At 50.1% G+C, this 22,680-nt stretch overlaps 1 protein-coding gene across 5 annotated transcripts; it reads right to left on the bottom strand.

The window, feature by feature from the left end:
* Nucleotides 1–59: 59 nt before the first annotated feature.
* TCTN1 (tectonic family member 1) lies at nt 60–22,405 on the bottom strand. Of its 5 annotated transcripts, none has more exons than XM_045842427.1 (16): nt 22,110–22,405; nt 18,796–18,916; nt 16,792–16,922; nt 15,657–15,808; nt 13,885–13,972; nt 12,418–12,527; nt 10,828–10,848; nt 7,699–7,758; nt 7,116–7,250; nt 6,462–6,587; nt 5,973–6,058; nt 5,286–5,426; nt 3,847–4,009; nt 1,699–1,824; nt 1,100–1,360; nt 60–227 (listed from the first exon to the last, which is right to left on the bottom strand). In XM_045842427.1, the coding sequence occupies exons 1-16, from the start codon at nt 22,324–22,326 to the stop codon at nt 66–68; spliced, it is 2,100 nt and encodes a 699-aa protein (XP_045698383.1). In that variant the 5' UTR covers nt 22,327–22,405; the 3' UTR covers nt 60–65. The 5 variants fall into 5 exon arrangements, with proteins under 5 accessions (XP_045698383.1, XP_045698388.1, XP_045698386.1 ...); XM_045842438.1 differs by having other exon boundaries at nt 89–227; nt 1,100–1,244; XM_045842432.1 differs by lacking the exon at nt 1,100–1,360.
* Between the last annotated feature and the right edge of the window lie 275 nt (nt 22,406–22,680).

Genomic DNA, 22,680 nt, shown 5'->3' on the forward strand with positions numbered 1-22,680 from the left:
CGGAGGGCGCTCTCTCTTCCTTGGTGTGGCCGAGAGCTTCCTTTCCCACTCCCACCTGCGCTGTGTCACAAACGTACCATAGGCTGTTTTCCCACTTGAACTTTACTCTTGCTTGGAAATGTACAACGGAGCTGGACAATCACTAGGCGTATATACAATTTAACCTCGTCAAGTGTACAGCTTGCACAGCTCACACGGACACTGAGGCATCCTTTCATGGGAGTGCTCTGAAAAACAAAAGGAGAAAAGGAAGCCGTCTCCGCTACCAGCCCATTCTAGAAAAGCCTTTTCTATTCCTCAGCTGTTCTAAACGGCCTGTCTTACAGCGGCCCCCCCCAGGGAGACCGTTTTCAGACACCCGGCCCCCTCCTCCGAGTCATCCAGCTGCAGCCTCCGGCTTCCAGGTGGCTCCACCAAATTCGGCCGCCTGACAACATTTTTCTCAATTACTGTACAATTAATGTATAAAATCAACTCTCCTCCCGCCCCGGGGCCTCCTACTATATTCTTTCCAGCTTCAACTGCTTGGAACTGCTCTGTGGCGCCCCACACCAGCCCACCAGCTGGAGAGCTAGCTAGCGGCAGTGCCTGGTACAGGAATGGCAGTTGGACCCAAGACTCCACTGTAATTAATGTGACATTTCGGGGAAGATCCCCTTTGGAGGCCTCGTATTATTCGACTTGCATAAGGAGTTTATACAATATTTCACTATTTTCAGTACTCATTTCAGTGGGAGCTGGTAGGGAAAGAAACCCCGAACCAGAAACAGTGAGTGTCTCGGCAGGAACTCCCTCAGAGCAGGGGCAAGGGAGCTGCACGCAGCCTCGGTGCCTGCGCGACCTCAACGTCTGCTCTCTCTGCCGTCTTCCCAGGGGTGCAGTTTGGTGTCCACGCACAAGCAAGGCCAGGCGGTGCCCCACTCGGAGGCCAGACCCAGTAGAGTGAAACTCCCAGACGGAGGGGAAGGAGCGGAGAGGGCAGGTGTGGTGTTTTGGGGGCAACCTCAAGGGCTGGCAGAGTGATAACATGGGGTGTTTCTGAGGGCCCCACACCCACTGTTCTAGAGGTGTGGCCTAGTTTCCTTAATTAACAACTTACATCAAACAAAGGGGAAGAAGAAATTGAAGGGCAGCTTGGCGTTGATGGTTGGCCGAGCTCTGAAGCCCGCCTGTGCAGGTGCAGACACGTCCACAAACATAACCGCAGTGGAAATGAGAACCGTCCTTTCGTTTCCTGGGCTGGCCTGCGAGAAGCAGCCAGAGTGAGGCGAGCCCCGCCGTCCTGCATGTTCCCGGGGCCACAGACACGGGACGCCTCTCCTTCCCTTCTCCTCTGATCGCCGTCAGTCGGTCCATGAGTCTGACAGGTGCGTGGCGGGCTCATCAGCCATCGACGTGGGTGGGAGCGACCATTCCTACCCAGGGGTCCTCCCTAACACATCAGTGCCCATCACAACTCGGTTTCCCCGAGACGCTGGAAGAGCAGCCCTCAGCGAGAAGGCTACTGTGAATGCAGCCATCGTCAGGGGAGGTGGCTCCTCTGAGGAGGATAATGTGACGGCCACACTGTTTTAGGAACCCAGATTGTTCCCACTTTCATTATAATCTTTCCCACAAAATAATAAATTTTACTATCACACTTGCGTCTCGCCTGGACTGGTGTCTCCGCCTATCCCCGGGAGCTGCAGCCGGGCCTACCTCAGGGAGCGAGGATGAGACGAGGCAGGCAGTGACGTTGACCACTTTAGCCTGTGGGTTCAGCAAGGACCCGCACTTGGTCCACTTCACCTCTAGGACCAACGCCACTGGGAGCTGGCAAGAGTCCTGCAAAACAAACGCCGTTCATCGGCTCGAATATTATGCAACCCCAAGTCAAGCTTAATCTGAAGTTCAGTTTTAATTATGAAACGTCTCACACATTACAGAACGTTCTGAACCGGGGAATGAATAGACTCTAGAAGTTAAGATAAAAACTGCTTAGAGAAAGCACGTATTTTAAAGTGCTCAATGCTCCAAAAATATCTTAACACTTAAAGCACCACTTTTCCATTCCCCCCTAGTCCTCCTGAGTGTAAAGACGCCAGCGTTACCTGGGAGTCACAAGCCCAATACCCTTCGGGGCCTTACCTGCCCTAACTCCTCCTACCTGCCGACGCGCACCCCGGAGATACTTTAGGAGAGAAACGGGCCTCGGGTGGGGAGGAGAGAGAGGGTGGTGTTATTAGCAGAAATTAGACCTGATTGCAGGTCCTGTTAAAATGCACTTAGAGGACATGTGTCTGCTTTTCATTTATCTGACTCAGTGGGTTGGCGGTGAAGGTGTCACACCCGGGGGCAGGCAGGGTCTGTGAGTTGTCCGAGGACACTGGCGACCCTCCAGGGGCCAGAGCGCTGCTGCTGGCCACGATCCGGCCGCCTGGTTCAGGCTGGAGCCTGGGGAGCTGGGCTCAGGCACCTGCCTCGGGGGCCCTTGTTCGGTCAGCCCCAAGGCAAAGGCGGGAGTGGGCCTTCCCGACCTTCTTGCTGCCTTTAGGTCTCTTGAGCCGGCAACTGTGACTACTGTTGAAGCTGCACGAGGTGCAGGAGGGTTCCGTTGTATCACTCTCCTTTTGTGTGTGTTTGAAAAATTCCCACAATGACGAGTTTTTTAAAGCACATCTCTTCAAGGCATGAGAGGCTAGCAGGGGTGCTACGTTCGGTGCCTGCCAAAAAGGCACCGGTGGGACTCCTCAGCTGGGAACTGCCTTTTAAGCAATTTGCAGCTGAAAGACCCCTGAATATCCTGGTATTAGGGGAAGATGCCACGCGCAGCTGGTATGACTGAGCTTAGCAGAGGCTCCCCCATCACTTCTACGTGGGTTTCCTGGGGGGCTGGCACCAAACCCACCCGGGCCCTCTGAGCCCCCTGGACCAGCACAGACCCTGGCAGAGCTAATGTCCCCGCTGCTGCCTCTCCTCCCAACCTATGTTTTTCCTTCGGAAGGAAAGCAGTAACTACACGTCTCAATCCGTCTCCAAGAAGCCGGACGCCGTTGGCCTGGTTCACTGAGGTGGCAGAGCTGAGCCAAGACTTTGCGGCTCAACAGCAGGGACTGAGAAGTCAATGGTCTCTGGGGGGAAGGGCGGGATCAAAGCCGGTCCTCACCCCCACTGTCCCTGCTATAAATATGCTAAGCAGATAATGAAAGGCCTGAAGAAACTGTGACAAGAAAAAGCTGGGCAATTAAAGGATAAGATGGAGAGCACACCGCCTCCTCCGGTGACAGTGACGGGCCAGCCCACACTGACTGCTGAGACAAAGGAAGAAGGTGGGCCGCGGAACCACGTGTGATGGGGAGTCTATTTGTAGCACGTCGACTTCCATTAAACTCCTGGGAACTTGGAGGTGAAAGCTCTCGTGGGTGGGCTGCCGTGGGACAGCCCTGGGGAGGAACAATGTCTCCGCCTTTGGAGACAGTCCCCACGCTCACCCCCCATCTCGGTGCCTAGAGAGGCCTCACACAACCCCAACAGTGACAGCGGGAACGGTCGGCATGGTGACAGGTGGCAGGTCCCGTTTACGGAGTGACCACTGGGCACCACGAATACTGGTGACCTCATGAACTCAACAACCCCATGAGGTTCGGACTAGAGCTATCTTTCCCATTTCGCAGAAGAGGAAACGGGCCCAAACCCGTGACATCAAAGGCAACAGTGTGAACAAGGGGCAGAGTCAGTGTCCCAGACGCAGGCCCCTTTGATAACAAAGCCCAGCTTCCCACCCAGAGCCATCTGCCTCCCACGGGCGAGGAAGGGAAGTGGGGTGGGGGGAGAGACCACCAGCCCGTGGCCCCCAACTCCCCGTACCTTCACGTGGGACGCCTGGGTGACGAGGCGGACGGGCACCCAGTCCAGCACGTCCTGGGCCGGGGAATTTCCGAAAGGAGCCACGTAATCTGGGAAGCCCTGGCCCTTCAGCAGGCGCGTCACCTTCTCCACGACCAGCGGACACGGGACAGCCCTGGTCAGCCTTCAGGGAAGGAAAGAGAGGTCAGCCGCCCGAGGCTGGCGCTCACCCCGGCACGTCTCCCGGGCCCCAGCACCGTGGCCGCTCTGGCCAGTGGGTCTCCTCCCTCTCCAAAAGGGGGGTCGTCTCAAAGGAGCCGCAGTGCCTCCACCTTCGGGGAATCTTTGCTGGCCGGGGAGGTAAATCCAAACAATGTGTCCCCAACTGTCCGTCAGGCAGCCCGGACAGGAAGGGCCCGTGGCCCAACGTCGGGGCAGCACTGCCTGCCCGCGCCCCTCCTGGCGCAGCCGGCGTGTTACAGGCTCCGAGGGGTCCTCCAGCCAGGGATCGGGTTTCTAGCTTTAATGGGCATCTCCCAAACACACTGGACCACAGACCTGCCCCTGCCACCACCCCGTGGAGATGTATTCCACAGACCCCCCTTTGACACATGCTGGCTAAAGTGATCAAACCTGACCACACAAATGCTGGACACTGGTCTAACCCAAGTCATGGTAAGATTACCCCTGGGGAGAAGTAGGGGTGGGAAGCGAGTGGACGGTGGGGTGGAGGGTGGCGGCGAGAAGAGCCCAATTTTCGTCTTCCGTAAGTGGGGGGACTCTAGAAATAATCTATACAATGAAAATATCAACAGATATAAAAACTAAAATATCAACAAATGTTTAAAGAATCTCGGGTCAATTTCCAAAAACTCGGCAACAGGAGTTGAAAACGACTGCCCCGGGGTGGGGGCGGGGGCCGGGGCAGGGAGGGTAAGAGCTGCTGTCGCTGTAACGAGCCACGCGGAGCTGCCTGACACTGGGCATCACATGCACGTCCGACCATAAAGAGACAGATCCAAAGCAGCGCGTGCAGGCTTCCCCGCACCGGCGTTGCCGTGTATCGTGTGTTAACACTCAGAAATACAGGAAGGCCGTTCCGGGGAAGTAGCTGTGCTGTGAACTCAAGCGCTATGCAACCTTAAAAGCAAATCATACAAAGTCCTGAGATTTTTAAAAATAATCGTAATAGTTTTCCTTTGAACCATGACACATGGTTTATGGTTTTGAGACTTGAAATTGGACATCAAAACATCTATAAGGTATTGATTATTAAATAATCAATAAGGTGATTATTGATAAGGCTACTGCCCATCAATAATTGTAACAAGGCACCTTGAGGCTTCCACGGGCACTTGTCAGTGGCGGGTGCAGGTGGCTGGTGAGCAGGGGGAGGGCGGACGAGTTTTATTTTCTGATCAACCCAAACGAGTTCCGGCAGAAACAAGTCACGCCCTTACCGCAGTTTGCAGCCAGACTGCACGTTGTAGCCGAACAGCACGGGGGCGCGGACCCCCTCCACTGCTAAGCAGTCCTGCTCTGCTGTGCTACGGAGGGTAGTGAGTTGTCCATATCTGTTCACGGTCTGGACGATCCCAGACCTTCGGACAGTTAAGGGATAACCACCCAGGGCAGCAGCAGTCCGACCCTCAGGAAACGGGGTCACGTGTGGGACCTGAGACCGGAGCGAGACCCAAATGTCTCTTCTCCGGGCCCCTGGGGCTCCGACAGCTATTTCCCAGGAGAGGGTGAAAACGGCCATGACTACTTCCTGGATCGGTAGGTCCTCAGAAGAAAAAACTTTTCAGAAACTGGCCCTTCGACATTGATTCCAAGCTTTCAAAGTCGCTAACTTTGTTTGACTCTCTGTGAAAGTAAACACATCTGAATGTCCATCAGCTTTTCTGTGTTAAGATTCCATTAGAAAACACTGACATTTTCCTGGGTCATGCTGTCTCACCGCCACCCTCAAGTCTCCAAGGAGCCCCACTTGCTGTGCGGCCAGACCCTCCCCCCACCAGAGCCCCCCAGAGGGAGCTCTGGCGGAGACCAGTCCCTCCAGCCCACGGGACCCTCGGAGCTAGAGAGAAGCACGGCCCACACGCGTGGCGGAGGGAACTCAACCTCCACAGACCCAGAAAGGATATCCCTTGCGAGGCTGAAATCCGGCAACCAGCGGGAGGCCCACAATATAACCAGGGTTTCCACTGAGAGGAACTGGCTTCGTATTTTGCTGAAAGACAATGCGGGGATGCCGAGTAATTCTCACTTTAAAAAGGAAGGGGCGGAGGGAAATGAAATGCTTTTCATAATAAAACCTGGGACTGCCGACCAATAAAAGAACGCCTCCCCTGCTCAGGAGCATGGATACGTGTGCCCAGCGGAGGAGTGCCTCCCGCTGTCCAAAACAAGCACGCCCGCCTGCGGGGGACCTCGGTGCCCAGCGGGGAAGGTCGCAGGCCCTGCCCGAGTCGCTCAGACCCCGCAGGCTCGGGGCCAAGCTTTTGTTCAGTGTGTGTGGGGGGGTCGGACGTGGTAATACTTCTCAACTGCGGTCATTTTTTTTTTTTCACTCACAAGTTAGAGGTTCTTTTTACTTGGCGATGAAATACTTGTAGCAAATGGATCAAACTTACCTGAATAAAACGAATTTCAAACTTTTGCTGGAGTGGGATCGCTGCATCACTGACTGTCCCCAGAAGGAGGGAGAGATCGGCTTTGGCTATTTCACCAGCATCTGTGTAGGTGAGAATGTACTTCACCTGCAAACCAAATGACACTTCGAATGCGCCTGTTCCGTGACCTTTCCATAGCTCCACTCACAACTCAAATGCAATGTACACAGCAGGGAGACGCTTTCCCGCTCCGCCACTTGCAGAGCTCTCCCTCTCCCGTCCTGTTGGGTTACGGGAGGGGCTCCTTCCGCACCGCCCCTGCTGACACACAGGGTCCTTCGAGCCTCTCTGGACCCAGTGACATGAGTCCCAGGAAGCTGGTCTGGGCAGGATATGATCGGTCTGTTTCTGCAGAGGAAACATATTACAACAATGGCAACAACAACACGTTTTGATGTACTCTCGTAAGACGCTAGGTTTATGAAGAAGCCACAGGATTGGTCTGGAGACAAAGATGTGTCCTCTGATGGGACAGCGGGAGGCCAAGTCAAGAAAAGCAACACCCAGGGTGGGCCAGGACCCCTTTCGGGGGCACCAGTGAGACCCCCCCCCGGGCCCACGCAGTGGAGTCTGCCGCGAGCACGTGGAGCTCTCGCAGCCAGGTCGGGCGCCCACCTCCAGGACGACGTGGGTGCAGATTGTAGCGGCCCCGGTGTCCACCAGAGCTTGCGTCCACACGTCAGCACCGTCCAGCCGGGTGAGCGTGTTATTTAGGGACTGAAGGATGACAGACCGAACAGTGATAGGGACCTGCGAAGTAAAAAAGTCCTGGGTTACTGGAGACACTGCAACAGGGGCAAACAGGCTGAAATACCCTTGAAACAAATCTCCAGCGACACACTGCCAAACAGGGAAAAGCGTGCTGCGGAAAAACAGGCATGCTCTGTAACCCCACGTTTGCGAACATACAGATATTTCTATGTAAACGCACATATTCGCTCACGGAGAAACTACTCGAGAAGCACGTAGCCGAAGCTTTCACTGTGGCCACCTCTGAGAACCTGCTCCCACAAAATCCTGTACACAAGTGTCCAAGGAGGCATTTGGGAAGCCACAAGCTGAAAGCATCCCAAATGTACATCAGTGGAGGAACGGGTAAATAAAATGTGCTATATTCGTGCAAAAGACTATTATTCATCCACACAACATACATGAACCTTGAACACACGACGCTGAGTGAGAGAAGCCAGGCACATACTGTGTGAAAGGCCACGTATTGTGTGATTCCATCTACACGAAACGCCCAGAACAGGCAAACCTACAGAGACAGGAAGGACAGGAGTGGTTGCCGGGGACGGGGGCAGGGGACGAATGAAGCGTGACCGCTCATGAGCTCAGGGTTTCTTTTGGGGGTAATGAGGATGTTCTGGTGATAATGGTGATGGTTGCACTGCCTTATGAATTGGCTGAAAACCACAAAACTGTATGCTTTGAAACGGTGGTGAGTTTCACGGTAGGTCACTTGTATCTCTCACACACACACACACAAAACTCTCATCACACCATCAAACGCGTGTACACACTCACCTCCACAACACAGCTCCTACCAATAAACGTACTCACTGCGCACACACATGTGCACACCCTCCATAGTCCCGGGGTACACCCCCCAACCCCCACAGACTCCCTGAACATACACTTGGCCCAGTTCGCACACGACTTCTACCCCACACGCACGCATGCGCAGTGGCGGGGCCACAGGCTCGAGCGCGCAGACGAGTCCGTCCCGCCCGACCAGGAAGCCGGGTGCGCCCACTGCCGGCGACCGACCCTCTGCACGTGCAGCCCGCGCCAGCAGGCGGCGAGGCGGCGGGCAGTTCTTCAGTGTGCGGAACCTCTAGCCGCTGGGCCTCTTTGTGAGACAAACCTGGCACCGGCTCTAAACCTGGCATTGGCCCTTAGAAACCACCCTCTCCAGTCGTCTCTGTGGCTTTGAACTTTGCCCTCAGTCATGTGCCATGCTGTTTATAATTCAAATCTACTAAATGTTTAAGCTATCATTTTACAGATAAAAAAGCACTTCTTCTGTGTCTGCTCCCAAGGCCGAGAAGACCTGCAACTGTCCCTGTTGGTCAAACCGCTCACACAAGAACATGACACGCTCTGGAAGCGACAATGAGCTGTCACAGGACAGAGGGGCAGAAGGGCGACACCAACGACCACAAGGCCCTCTGCATGACACACCACACCGGTGGGCTGAAGAACTACGGAGGGAGTCCCAAGCTACAAGCTCATTAACTTTTAAGTCATCAAAAGATAGCCCTGGATTCCTTTAGGTGAACTTAACGATCCCTGATTCGGCAATGATTCTGGGCGGGGTTGGCAGGAACCGAAGGGTCCAGTTTACACAAGCCGTGGGAAGACCCGTGGGCAGGGCAAGGGCTGCACAGCCCATCCACAGCCACAGCCACAGCCACAGCCACGGAATGAAAATGGCGGGGATGCTCTGGTTCCCGCGTGTCCCATTCAGGGGTCGTATCCCACCCCAAACTGAAGAACTAGCGTGCACTTAACAAAGAAGCCACGGGGCCAGGACGCCACCTGTCACTGAGGGCCCCATAGATGTGGACGGTGATTCCAGCAATCGCAGGGGGCTTCACTTCATGGGGAGACTGGATCCATTTTTTATATCTCTGATTCTCTAACAGACCTTGGGAGTTGCTTTTAAAAAAAAAAAAAAGAAAGAAAAAAAAGAAGTCTCTGATATCGGTTAATAGCTTGTCTTTCAGAGCACAGACTTGAACCCCACCCAGATCTGAGTTGGGAATCCTGGTCCAGCCCTTCCTGACTGCGTGGCCGAGGGGTGCAGGCAGGAAGTGCGTGCGGCTGCCCTCGAGGCCTGGCGCCAGAAGAGCCAGGCCAGCGTCGTGGTCTCTGGAGCCGCACAGCCGGGATTCCTGCCCCGGCTCTACGACATGCACTGCGTGGCCCCGGGCAAGTAATTCATCTGCCACTCGCAGGACAGGGGGGACAATCACAGGACCCAGCTCCTGGGGTTGCTGAGATGACCACAGGGCTTCAGGCACGTGTAGCACCTGGAACCACGAGCCTCTCGGTAACACCCCGTTATCTGTCTCATGACAGGTCCTCCCTGTTTGACCGAGCCAATCCCCTCGTCGCCCACTCACTTGACACACAATCCACTGAGTGCCCAACACATACCGGCCACCGCCCTAGTGCCAAGGACATGTCATACACAGGGACGCTGCCCCCACAGTTCAAGCTTTGAATGGTAGAGTCAAAGCACCTTTTAGTGACTCAGAGGTAGTTGAGAGCTAGTCCAGTGATTTGCAAACTGGGTTCCTGGGAGCCGTAGGCTCCCCAGAGGAAACACACGGGAGAGACGGAGCGGCCCGGCAGGCAGGGAACTTCTGGCCACCGCCCTTGCTCCAACCGGGCGCTTCGGATCCAACCCATGTCACACACTGGGGAGACTTCTACTTGCGATTTCCTCTGAAGGAGCCCTACAACTGCAACACGTTTGAAAACGCCTTCACAGATGAGGCCGGCCCGGCCCACACACACTAGTGTGAAGTTCAAAGCCACGTGACTATTTCCTTTCAAATATCGACCTCAAATGCACTTGTGTCCACGGGTTTCATGAGATCAATCACGGGACCTGTCACTGTCCCGAGTGCTTCCTGTGTGCCAGGCGCTGCACAGAGCACGTCATGTGCATCAAGGCCTATCATCCGCTCGACACCTGGGGGACTGAGGGGCACGCCGCACGAGACAGTAATGGCAAAGCTGAGTTCTGGACACGGCAGACCGATCCCACAGGCTCTGGGAGAGTACGGTGAGGCCGTCGCCTGTGTTCACAGGCAGGCAGAGGGCACAGACCTGAGAATAAGAGGTTGATTCACGTTCCTTCTCTCGGACGTAGCCACGCAGAGACGATGGCCTCGCCGGAGCCTGACAGAGCCCCTGGGCTGGTGGCGACAAGGCTTGGAACGGAACCCACCGGCAACTCGACCCCTGAAGCTGCACCGAGAGTGCTCGCCGCGCACCGGGCGTGTGCGTTCCCTGGGGAACCGTCTGTGTCTCCCACCCTGGCCGGCTGCACCCTGGGAGCTGGCCGGCTGCGCTGACAGCAGACCAGGAGACGGCAAGGGTGGCCGGGAAAGCACAGACGCCAGCCGCGCCAGTGTGGGATTGCAGAAGGCTCATCTAGTAGAGAGTTTCCTTATTTCGTGTCTGCTTGCTTTTTGACAAGGATTTTCATTGTTGGCAGTAAGGTACCCTTCTAATCGTAAGTGTATTCATTTCAAAAGGCTCAGAAATAAGGCAGCATATCATAAATGAACTTTCTATTAAGAAATACTCTTACCTTTGTTTGTGAATTAGGTACCTAGACAAAAACAAAAAACAAAATGTATTAAAAACAACAACAAAGTAATTTTATCGCTTTTTTTTCCAGAGTGTGGGCTGAAGGGCAGATTCACCTTATTAAAGACTTCACAGAGAGGAAAAGAGAATATCCTTAATCGAGACCTGCCATCTACACCTTTTAGTATCTACGACATAATCAAAGAGGTAACTTGACATTTTTCCTTCCATATTCGTCTCCTTCAGAAGGGGAGCTTCATAAGGCAGCCCGACAGAGCTGGCCGTAAGGAAGCCCGTGCGCTTCGGGGTGATTGTTCGGGATTTTCTGCGTGGTCATCGGTGACACGGCCCCGTGAGGGAGGCCTGGCTCCTGTCCGCCCGGTCACGAGCACTGTGCTTGCTGGACAGATATCGGCACTTTCACAGCCCCCTCAGCGGTCCTCTGCCTCCTCCACACAGCCAGGGCTGGTGTTCTGAGGTCTTGCCTCCCTCCTCTAATCATGGGACACCCCCCTGTGAGGCCCACGGGAGCTTTGGGGAGGGAGGTGAGCAGACACGTCCAGGGAGGCCTGCGCTCCAGGAGCCGTGGGCCTGCGTGCCCGAGGGAAGACTACCAGAAAACTGAGAAGTCAACTCCCCTGGAAGAATTCGCAGGCCTAGGTGGCTACCTTATGAGAAGGGGCAGAAAGGGACAGGAGAGGAAAATGTTAAACTTTTTAAAATATTTTATTTATTTATTTTTAGAGAGAGGGGAAGGAAAGGAGAGAGAGAGACATCAATGTGTGGTTGCCTCTCACGTAACCCCCACTGGGGACCTGGCCTGCAACCCAGGCATGTGCCCTGACTGGGAATCGAACCAGTGACCGTTTGATTCACAGGCCTGTGCTCAGTCCACGGAGCTACCCCAGCCAGGGCGCAAATGTTAAACTTGATTCTGAGAACTGAAGCCCAGATGGTGCCGTGGGCCACCCTTCCCCGCCCCTAAAAAGGGAAAAGCAGGAGGTCCGGCTTTCCCAAGAATCACGCGGCTTCTAATCACTAAAACACCGTTTCTCCCCTGGCAACTCTCCACACCACCCACCAATGGGGCCAGCGGCCTCCCTCAGCGATTCCGTCCGAGCTGTGGGCACTGCGGCAGGAAGCAGGGGGCTCGTCGCTCCCACGCGCTCTGCCATCTCCAGCGACCCCACCTCCTGTCCTTCCCTGCGTGCTTATTGCGTCTGCCGGCCAGAAGGAGGATTTTCTATTCTTTTCTGGTCTACTTCTGTCACAGACCTTTTATGATTTCTAAAGCTTTTGCTTATTAATTTTTTTTTATTCAGGAGACAAACATCATTGATTACCATTAAAATGAATGACAGCAAAAAGAAAAAAATGAAAGCAAAATATGAGCTAACTATATAAAAATATGAACTATTTTAAGTGATTTTTTTCAGTATCTTTAATATCAGTATACCAAAGAACCAGAGAAAAATTTAAAATTGAGTGTCAATCATGCACTGAAATAATACTATACTTACCACTTTCAAAAAGGGTACAAAGAACGGAAAACAAATCTAGCAAATCGGCTTCACTTCAAAATAATGCTTACCCTCAAAATCTGAGGGCTGCTGTAGTAAGCCATGCCCAGGGCGTCGGTGTCTTCGCACTGCTCCAGGTGTATCCTTCTGGTGCACTTCACAGCTTGGTTCACCAAGAATGCTGGAGGCCACGCCATTCCCAGGGGGGAGAAAGTTAAAAAGAGAAGAAAATGTTCAACTGTCTGATGGCAACTGAAAAACTGTAATCTAAGTAAAACCACAAAATAAATGATGACACAGATATACCACATGTTTAAAATTGGGTTTAAAAATTATTTTTCAAACAGGTAATACACTCACGTGATTCAAAATTCAAAAGGCACAAAAAAGCATTGAGAGACGCCCCTTTCGGGCCCCTGTCCCCCAGCCCTCCGGAGGCAATCAGCATGACATTTCTTGTGCATCTTTCTGGAAATATGCTATGCAAATGAAAGCATGTGTATATATATTTTTAGTATTTCTTTCCCCTTTTGGAAACAAATGTACAATATATATTCTGCCCCTTGGTTTTTTCACTGAACAATATGTCTTGGAGCTCAGCCTGTCTCAGTACACGAAGAGCTTCCTCCTCCCCTTTTAAGGAATAATTAGTATTCCACTATGGAGGTGCCATAATTTATTCCGCCAGTTCCCCATTATCGGACACTTGAAGTCGTCTCTAGCTTTGCTGTCACAAACAATGCAACAATCATTATTTTGCACGTGGGCCAGAGTTTCTGTAGCACCAACTCCTAGAAGTAGAACAGCTCTGTCAAAGGGCACATTCATTCGCAATTTCCATACAAACTGCTACACTGCTCTTCGCTGAGGGCGCTCCAACTTACTGCCCCACCAGCTATGCAGAGGAGCGCCTGCTTCTCCACAGCCCTCCTTTGCCCAGGCTTTGCCAGTCCATTAGATGGAAATGGTCTCTCCATTTGGGTTTAATTTACGCTGGTCCTGCTGTGACCAAGGTTAAGGATCTTTCCAGCAGAATACACTGGCTTAAGCATGGGCGCGCCGGGGCCCAGAGGACTGCGCCACGGTCCGTGGAGCTTCCGGAAGGAGCAGCGGGGCCCACGGGAGGCAGCTGCGTGGGTTGCCTCCCGCTCCTCCACCATCTAAGTGAGCCTGAGCGAGAAACTGAGTGTTCCTCGGTTTCCTCATCTAAATAATGACAGGAACTCTACCTTAGATGCACTTAACACACAGCAAGTGCTTAACAGATGTCAGCTATTGACAAGCCTTAGCTCCGGCGAGGAAAGACCCTTCCTACCGAGTGCGCTGGCTCAGGTGGGGGGCTCCCCACCACTACGAGTACGCAAGCAGTGACGCCTCGGTGGAAACGATCCCGGCTCTGAACTACCTAACTTTGGGGCTTCTTTCAACTCTTAAGGCTCTTCTGTTCCTAGTGACGAAGCCCGTTTCATTAGGACCGCTGTGAAGTTAAACTGAACAAACTCTGCTTTGAGGAGAAAGGACACTGCCCGCCGTCTTACCTGCAGGGTTGTTATCGGTGCACAGGGACGAGGTGAGGGGAGAAGGAAACCTCAGAAACGAGTCCGAAGTCCGCAGGACAACGCCATACTGCAGGGAGAGCCACCGACAGCTGTCACGCTGTTTTTAAGGCATTCATTCGCTCAACACTCACCGACACCTACTGGGTGCCGGGCGGCATTTCAGGCATGGGGGGCACAGGGATGAGCAAGGAACAGGTATGGTCCCTGCCACCATGAAGCTGACATCCAGCTGCCCCTCCTTTTCTTTCAAGGGGGTGTACTTCTCTGCCTCCACGGACTGTGTTTTGCAGGCCTTTTCATTCAAGAATTCCTCTGGAGGGGAAGAAGCTGACCCCGTGCCTGCCTCTGCAGACAGGAACTCGGTGGCCCGGGACAGGGCTGAGGGGTCACTATTTTTCACTAGCAACACTTATTTAAATAACAGATACAGTATACGTTAACATCATTATATTGACATATGCCTTCCTTGCCAAAACCGAACCCCATGGAAATCTCCCACAATCTCCAAAACAAAATATATGGCTATTGGGCATCCAGCTAAATCTTCTTGACTTTAAAAATATCCAAAGGCCTTGGCGCCAGCAAGGGTGTGTGGAAACAACCCCTCTCCTCCCCGGGAGCTGGGAGTGGAAACTCCTGTCATCTTTCTGCAGGGCCACCTGGTGTCAACAGTTTAAATCTCCAGTCATGTTGACCAAGGTAACCCATTCATGGGAACATAACCTAAGGATTTCATCAAAGATACATGTATCTATAAAAATGTTCATCGCACACTACCGATAATGGTAAAAACTGGAAATGCATGTCTGTTGTTAGAACAGCTCAATAATAAAGGCGGACACAGAGAGAGAAGGGAGATGTATCAGCACCACGAGCCCCCAGCCCCGGCTCTGACAAGCTCCTTGCAGAGCCGGCGTCAGGCACACTGCGTCCCTCCCGCCAGGTAAGTAGCGGCCGTGGCGTGTGCGTAAGGTAATGCCGGCAAAGCTCTGCGTTGTGGCTGATACGTGGAAAATGCTCAAGAAGTGGCAGCCTTTATGCTGACAGAGGAAGATGCACGAGATGGATCACTGAGTGGAAAAGGAGGTGCATGGATCGACGTGGGTAACTATACACCCTGCTTCGGCACAACACTGTACGTATGTGAGATGCACTTCAAATCAGGAATCACGCCGGTGGGTTTACAGCGATTTGCAGTGTGGGTTTCTAACGGGGGCCTTTCCATGTCTACTTATGTACCTCTACGCTTGTATCTTTTAGACTAGCCCACATAGCTTTTATATCTATTTTAAAAAGATGCTTCTGCAAATTCTAGAGTTTAGTCGAAGTTGATGATGATCACATTGAAAGGTTTACCAAGGGAGAGATACGAAACAGCACTTGTCTTCTCTAAGTCTGTGAAGCTAAACACAGCTCTGAGGAGAGCGCGGGCACCCCACCCCTCCGCCGCACCTCCCCGGCAGCAGCGTGCCTCCAGCGCTTTGCTGCCTCTTCTGAAGTGGAGGAGGACAAAGAACTCTGCAAAGACAAATGCGAGCTTACCACAGAATAAATTAAGTTAAACCCTACGTTAGAATTGAACTACTCAATTTTAACTTTCATGATCGTTGATTTACAGGCACAAAATTAGGCTGTTTTATCTATGGAATATGAATTCCATGTCTCAGGCAGCTGGTTTTACTGGGAACACACTGAAAAAGTAACTTACAAGGATCTGCAACAGGATGAGCGGACTCAGGTTCTTGGCTCACCTCATATTTGGGCGTATTTGGAGCATCTGATTCGTCTGTGAAAGAGACATCTGCTTCTGCATTCAGTGAAAAGCCATCAGATGTTTTCATCAATTTATCAAAACTGTTTTCATCAGGCACTTCCGGATTAATAAAGGACAACGCAGGTTTATCTGTTTTTAGAAAAAAGCATTTTAAATCAGTATATAGTACCCTAGCCCTGACCCCAAGATGCCTCGAATCTGATGCACACGCAGGGCCCTCAGACCTGGCCTGTTTCTCTCGCAGTGCGGAAGCCATGGTCTCTAAAGCCACAGAAAACAGCACGGCAGCCAGTCACTTTCTCCGACCCGTGGACGGAGGAGTCTGTTCCACACACCTCCCGGGGGAAGCTGTCCCCGGGGGGCTATGGGCATGAAAGACCCTGTTTCTACCCTCACACCGCCACCTCCGAAACTGTGCTGTTTATGGAACAGGTAGAAGGAATCAGGCTGGTGGGTTCACTGGGCCAGTGCTATGTCAGAGAACATGACGATAATGGACCAGTCATCACCCCAGGTTACAAGCCCCAGCACGTCCACCTGAGTTTTCACTTATAAGGGAACAAAGTCAAAATGTGAATGTCTTATTCTGAAAAGGTGACAAAGCCTTAACTGATACAGCCATCAGTGTGTCTCTGGTCTTTGACGCCGATAACATTTTACACTTTACGGTGCTTGGGATCTAGACACCTATTTGAGCCAAACACTCAGATAAAAATAAAGATCCTGTTTTCATGCAAATATCCTAGGTAAAAATAAAAGAGAAAAAAGGAAATTGAAACCAAAGCTGAACCTGATTCTCAACCATTAAACCAGGAGGAAATAAAGGGGGGAAAAAAACCCTCCCATACTGAAATACATCTAGATTCCTATGCGTGTGGGCATATGATAAACACTTTTGAAATAAAGTATGAGATTTCGAGAGTCAACAACAGTTTCTTTACTTTTAAAGAACACACGCAGCTCCCTGTGAAATGACCTCAGAAGACACACCCGCGCCCAACCGCAGAATGGCTGCTTTACATCTAGCTAAACAGCACATTGTTCCACAACAGGTATTTTAGAAGAGAACAATTTTCAGAGTTTCACAAAGCACGTCACCATCAAATACTCACAGTTTGTAATGTGAATGCAGAAAACAGACGGATTGATCTGGTCGACAATTTTAAATACTCTCTGGGGTGGGTTTGCTGTGAAATTCAATGAATACATGGCTGCCTTTTGGCTACAAAACTGACTATCACCCCTGAAAATGAAAAGAAATAATAATACAAAGTTTTAAGGTACGTGCACACAATCTTAGCAAGATTATTTTGAAGCTGTCGGAGGTTTGTACTGTGTACCCTGCTAACGACTACGTGGAGATATTTATGAAAGTGCGATGCTAGAATTCAATCCATTTTTAGTTAGTGTATTCAGTGTTACAATGTTTGGCACTTGAAAGTTTTTCCTCTAACAGGGACAACATTAAGACAAGTAGAATAACCTTTAAGGAAATCTTGTCAAGTATGAAATATAAGTCAGTGTATAATTTTGATGTAATAAGCCCTGTAAACTCGGACAGAATCAATTACGTAAAATTTTGCAGAACTTTTATAAGTTATCAGAAGGGATCTAAAATTCCTTTTCTTTAGAATGAAGCCATCTTCAAAGGGCTGTGAAAATGAGAAAGTGTGAAGTCATCTGGAAGTGTTGGGGCTTAGAAGTGAGGGCACAGCCAGGTCTTCAACCAGTCCCAGCCTTTATAAAACTTAACCAATTTCCTGGCTGGCGTAGCTCAGTGGATTGAGCACGGGCTGCGAACCAAAGCGTCGCAGGTTCGATTCCCAGTCAGGGCACATGCCTGGGTTGCAAGCCACGGCCCCCAGCAACCGCACATTGATGTTTCTCTCTCTCTCTCTCTCTCTCTCTCTCTCCCTCCCTTCCCTCTCTAAAAATAAATAAATAAAATCTTAAAAAAAAAAAACTTAACCAATTTGACTCAAATGCAGATATGAGAGAGTGACGGAGATACAATGGAAATGGGATTGAACTCTACATCCTGCTTTAGGGCCTTTTCTTACTTAATATATAATCCCCAATATTCACATCATCAAATATGTTTTTGCAATACTATACTAAATGGCCTCATCGTTCCATCTCTGGTCAGGGCACACAGAAGAATCACCCAATGAGTACACACTCGAGCGGAACAACAAGCTGATGTTTCTCTCTCACCAGCCGAGCTGCCCAGCCAGGGCAAGCAGGATGATTTTCACCAATGACTGACCCACACTGTAGTCCAGGTAGCCAGGAAAAATAATCTGACTACAACACCCCATTCTCCAAGCTTCTTTACAATATTAGAAGTAGATGCTATTTCCTATTAGCCAATAAAAGAGTTTTTCATGGGAGAAAGACATTGTACTTCCAAAAAGCACTTAATCTATCAGGTATCAATTGCTACACATTGCTACAAGGTTAAATTTAAATTAGCTCTCTCTGAATATGTTAGTCCTATCTGGAAAAAAAATTAACTTCTTTAAGTGCTGCTGGGTTTTTTCTTGTTTTTTTTTCCCCCCCAAAAAGCTTTGAAATCTGAATTACAAGAAACAGATTATTCAGAACAGATTATTTCTTTAACTTGTAATAGACTGGGAACATCATCTCCCATTATTCCCCTATACAATATGAGTTGTGAGAATTCCTGGGAGATTTGCATGTCAGGAAAGTATAAACAAAGCCTTCCTGACTATCTGTTTAATTTACTGCTACAAGTACTATGTCCCAAACAAAAGCTGTAAAATTAAACTGCACCTTTCACCCTAGGCTATAAATAAAACTCATTCACTGACACAAAAGTGTGACACGTTATCTGTTTACAAATCAAAGTGAAATGTAATTCAATCTCTGAACACAGAGATGTCATTACACTCGTTAGTCTGCACTATCACCTGGCTGGATGCAAATGAGGGACAGATGCTCTTCGAGTTATGGTTTGGACAGCATGGCTTCCGAAGGGTGCAATGTTCAGGAAATCAGGTTGGGGTTTTTCAGCCTGGGGGAGTTTTCACATTCTGCCTCAAAATTTTATAACCTCGGTCCAATTGTATCCGAACTGCCATGTGTCACAAACTTACGTGACAACTGGAATTGAGCAACCGGAGAAGACACTGAAGTCCATGGGGCTGCAGTCGGGATCACAACAGCAGTTGACGTCACACTGTGCTGGAGACAGGTCACAGCCACACAACACAGCAACTACAGAAGCGAGAGGCGAGAGGCACGGCATCACAATCAGCAGGTGGTGACTGCCCCCTGCCACCGCGATGCACCACAAATCCATTTCACGCAAACATCCGCTTGATTTTTGCTATTGCACTCGGGGCAGATGTGTGAAGTGAAAATGAGTCCGTTTGAGCATGCCACAAGCTGGGGTTTCCCCAAAGTGGCTAATAGCCTCACTCACTTGAGAATGTTTGTGCCCTACCTACAAAGGCAGTGATTTGGTAAACTGACTGTGAAACCCAGACAGGTGTTGTTCAAAAATTTTCCGGGAGATGCTGATGATGGAGACAGGTTTAAGAACCAGCATGCTAAGGCACTTGCCTGACCATAAGAACTGCTGGTTTAATATTGCAGATCCCCAAGCTCCGCCTCTGGAGATTCTGATTCAGGGGAAGGACCCACTGAAGGCAAACCAGGAATCAGGGTTCTCAATCTTGCTCCTCTCTGAGATGTCACCTGCAGCTCTGAAGCTGAGCCCATACTCACAGGCAGCTGGCCAAGATTTCAGCTGGCTCAGGTGCTTCTCCTTGGGGTCTTAGAAATATCTTTGGTAATTTAGACACTGAAGCGTGGGGAAGTGTAGGACTCTCCCCACTTAGAAACTTTTAATTTTTAAAACTGATGACTATCTGGATTTTTAATTTCTTATTTCATTCTGGCAATGGTTTTCCCCTCTGTACAGAGGGGAAAAACCCTTTTGAAGAAATAGCAGAGCTTAAGAATGATAAATACTGAATTCGCAGTAGTAACTATTGCTGGGTAGGAGGGAATAAGATCAGCGCTTCGATTTTACCCCTCATGTTTTGTTTCTTTTTTCAAAAAAGGATTTCATTCGAAAACAAAAAAAAGTGTCTCAAGTAAATGTTAGTACAGAGCCCATACAACATTCTTATTTGTGTGCAGGAATTACGGTACTTCACAATAAAAATGAGTTCTGGAAAAAATGCAGCTCAAAGATGGTACAATAACTAAAAGAAATGTGTAAGGAGAAGGGGAAAGTTTTGTTAGTAAATGCACAGTCCTTTCTCAGCCTGAGACACAAAAAGTTTTCACCCTTAAGTTTACTCGCTCCTCCCTAGTCAAGGACTCCGTGTACTTAGTAAAACTATAACGCAACCCATGCAGGTAATGTAAAAAATGAATATTCACGTTCCATGCCTTATGTGTTTAAAATGACAATTTTGATCTGTTTTCCAAAACCTAAAACCATTGAAGGTAGCTATAAGACTACTAAGGACAAAGCAACAGTGTTTAATAATTGCACTTAGGAAAAATAGGTGTCTATCCCAGGATGTGAGTGTACTTAACCAGCCAACAAGTATCTGTTGAGCACTCGCAGTGCCTAAGTGGTTCTCAGCTGCTCTTCCACAGCTCCAACATCTGCATGCCTGGCTCAGACAGCAGGGTACTAATGAACAGAGCTCCAATTCCCAATGAAAACGATCACTCTTCTCTTCTACCTTTCTCCCATTCTGCAAATGGCTGTCCAGTTCTCCACTCGGAGTCAGCCTCTTGCTCTAACACATACCAGGGATGTAACCTACCATCAGGCAAGTAACTCGCCTACCAGAAAAATAGGGATAACCCACATCATAGGATTATTACGAGGACCATATGAAACATATCACAGGTGAAATACTTAGCACAGTACCTAAGCAGTGAGTACATGCCGACTGTCACTTACTACCATCATCATTACTTTCTCAGGTCTCAAGAGGGATCCTTTTAAAAAGACGAAGTGTGCCCTGGCCAGTGTGGTCAGTGGGTTGGAGCATCGTCTTGTAACTGAAAGGTTTGGTCCTGGGTTGGGGCACTTACAAGAGACAAGCGATCGATGTTTCTCTCTCACATTGACGTTCCTCTCCCTCTCTTCCCTGTTCTCTCTAAAATCAATAAGCATGCCCTCGGGTGAGGATAATAAGTAAATAAAAAGATGAAGTGAAAATTCACACCCCATACTGGAAAAACAGTCCTGAACACATGTCCTAACACTGATGGTTTAAAGATAGCTTCATTCTGGGAAGAAAGTTCATTAACAGATGGAATACTTTCAAGGATACATGATAACCCAGACTAAAAACATTAGAGAATTTTCAGGCATTGAGCACCCTGCTGTATTCTGCCACAATTTATCACTGATTTAACCTCCTTACTAATTCATCAGATCAACGGCTTCAGTATAAGAGTTTGGGTTTTATATATTGAAATAGCAAATATATTTCTCTGTACTTTTTCTTACAGACTGCTCAACTTATAAAGGAGGCCCTTTGGAGAAATAATGGTTCAGGATGTCAACCAATGATGACTTTTCTATTCACTAATACTGAGCCTTATTCATTTTTATGGAAAAAAAAAGATCCTTTTCTCTTGATAAAAAATACTGCCTACCTATTGCAGTTACAGTCAGAGAACTTAACTTTTCTTTTTTTAAGATCACAAACCTCTGAGAAATTACTCACTGCTGTGAACCTTCACCCCAGGAAAATGCATTTTCACAAAATGGTGCACTCAATCTGGGGATCACTGACATCCCCTGAAGTCATTCACGTCAAGTCTGATTATGTTCAATAAACGTTTACCTCCAGGATTAGGTCACATTCTGGGAAATATGTTACTTATGCCTAAAGATGAGTCCTAATTAGTGGGCATAACTCCTCACCCCATAGCTTCCCCCTCCAACTCAACACAAGAGGAATCCTAGGTTTTCATAATTCAAATAAGTGGATAAGGATAACGGCCTTGACCTTGTCACATTTAGTAAGCTACACTTTTGTTGTCCCTTTTTTATCACTGAAAAGTTTCAGTGCACCCTCTGCATTTAATTTTCACAGCTGTCTAGAAACTTTCCATTTAATTTCATCTTTGGCTGCAAAGCTGCAAGACTTCCTTCGTTACTACCTTTAGCATTGATGTCGTGCAGGACCACTGCCAAGATTTCGAAGATTTGATATAGTCTCGCTTCCGCTCTCTGAGCCTCGGTTCTCTCACCGGTATGACAATCTACCTCTAAAGGTTGTTGAGAGAATGCCTGTGAAACACCTAGCAATGCTTGCACAAAGTAAGTGTTCAAAAAACGCCAACCATCATTATTATTACATCCCTACACGGACTACCCTCTGCAGGATGGATCACTGTGGATCCCCTGGAACTGGCACGTGGTACCCACCGTCCGTGACCGGGGTGGGCCTGGGACTGGAGGGTCCGGGAGCCATGGGAGTACCCGGGGGCCTAGGAGACAGGGCAGGTCGGAGAGTCGTCGGGGCTGGCTCCGCAGAGTTGAGGTCCTCCGTCGTCACCGCCGGGGTGGCCCCGGCCTGGGCGCTCACGGAGACCCAGCAGTCCAGAACCACCAGCAAGAGTGGAGGAAGGGCCGGTGGCCCCATCGCCAGGTCGAACCCCGCGCGGCCAGCGACCGTGACCCTGTGTTGCCGGGCAACCGCGGCGGCCAGGCACGGGGCGTTGCCAAAAGTGCGCCGCTAGATCACGCGAGACTAAGGATGCGGGGGCGGGGCCTAGGCCCGGAGAGGCGGGGCCGGGCCGGGGCGGACCACTAGGGACTGGGACCAGCGGCAGTGTGAGACCAATGGAGTTGGGGGGCGGGGCGGGGTGTGTATCCGACCTCTGGTTCCCGGGACTATTGCGGCGCTGGTTTAAAAAATTCGGATTTTCAGGTTCAGAGGATTCTGACTCAGTAAGTTTAAGGCAGAGGCCAGGAATCAATATTTTCAACAAATGTA

This window comes from Phyllostomus hastatus, unplaced genomic scaffold, assembly GCF_019186645.2.
Source record: "Phyllostomus hastatus isolate PE091 unplaced genomic scaffold, TTU_PhHast_1.1 phas_contig_1162, whole genome shotgun sequence".
Classification (NCBI taxonomy): Eukaryota; Metazoa; Chordata; class Mammalia; order Chiroptera; family Phyllostomidae; genus Phyllostomus; species Phyllostomus hastatus.

What these genes read in the sequence shown, in the direction of transcription:
- TCTN1 (XM_045842427.1), bottom strand. Translation starts at nt 22,326, where the DNA reads ATGGGGCCACCGGCCCTTCCTCCACTCTTGCTGGTGGTTCTGGACTGC. An exon ending in GCCCACCCCGGTCACGGACG is followed by an intron (nt 18,917 to 22,109) that starts GTGGGTACCACG and finishes TCGCTTCTGTAG; the next exon opens with TTGCTGTGTTGTGTGGCTGT. An exon ending in CCCAGGCGTCCCACGTGAAG is followed by an intron (nt 1,825 to 3,846) that starts GTACGGGGAGTT and finishes TTTGTTTTGCAG; the next exon opens with GACTCTTGCCAGCTCCCAGT.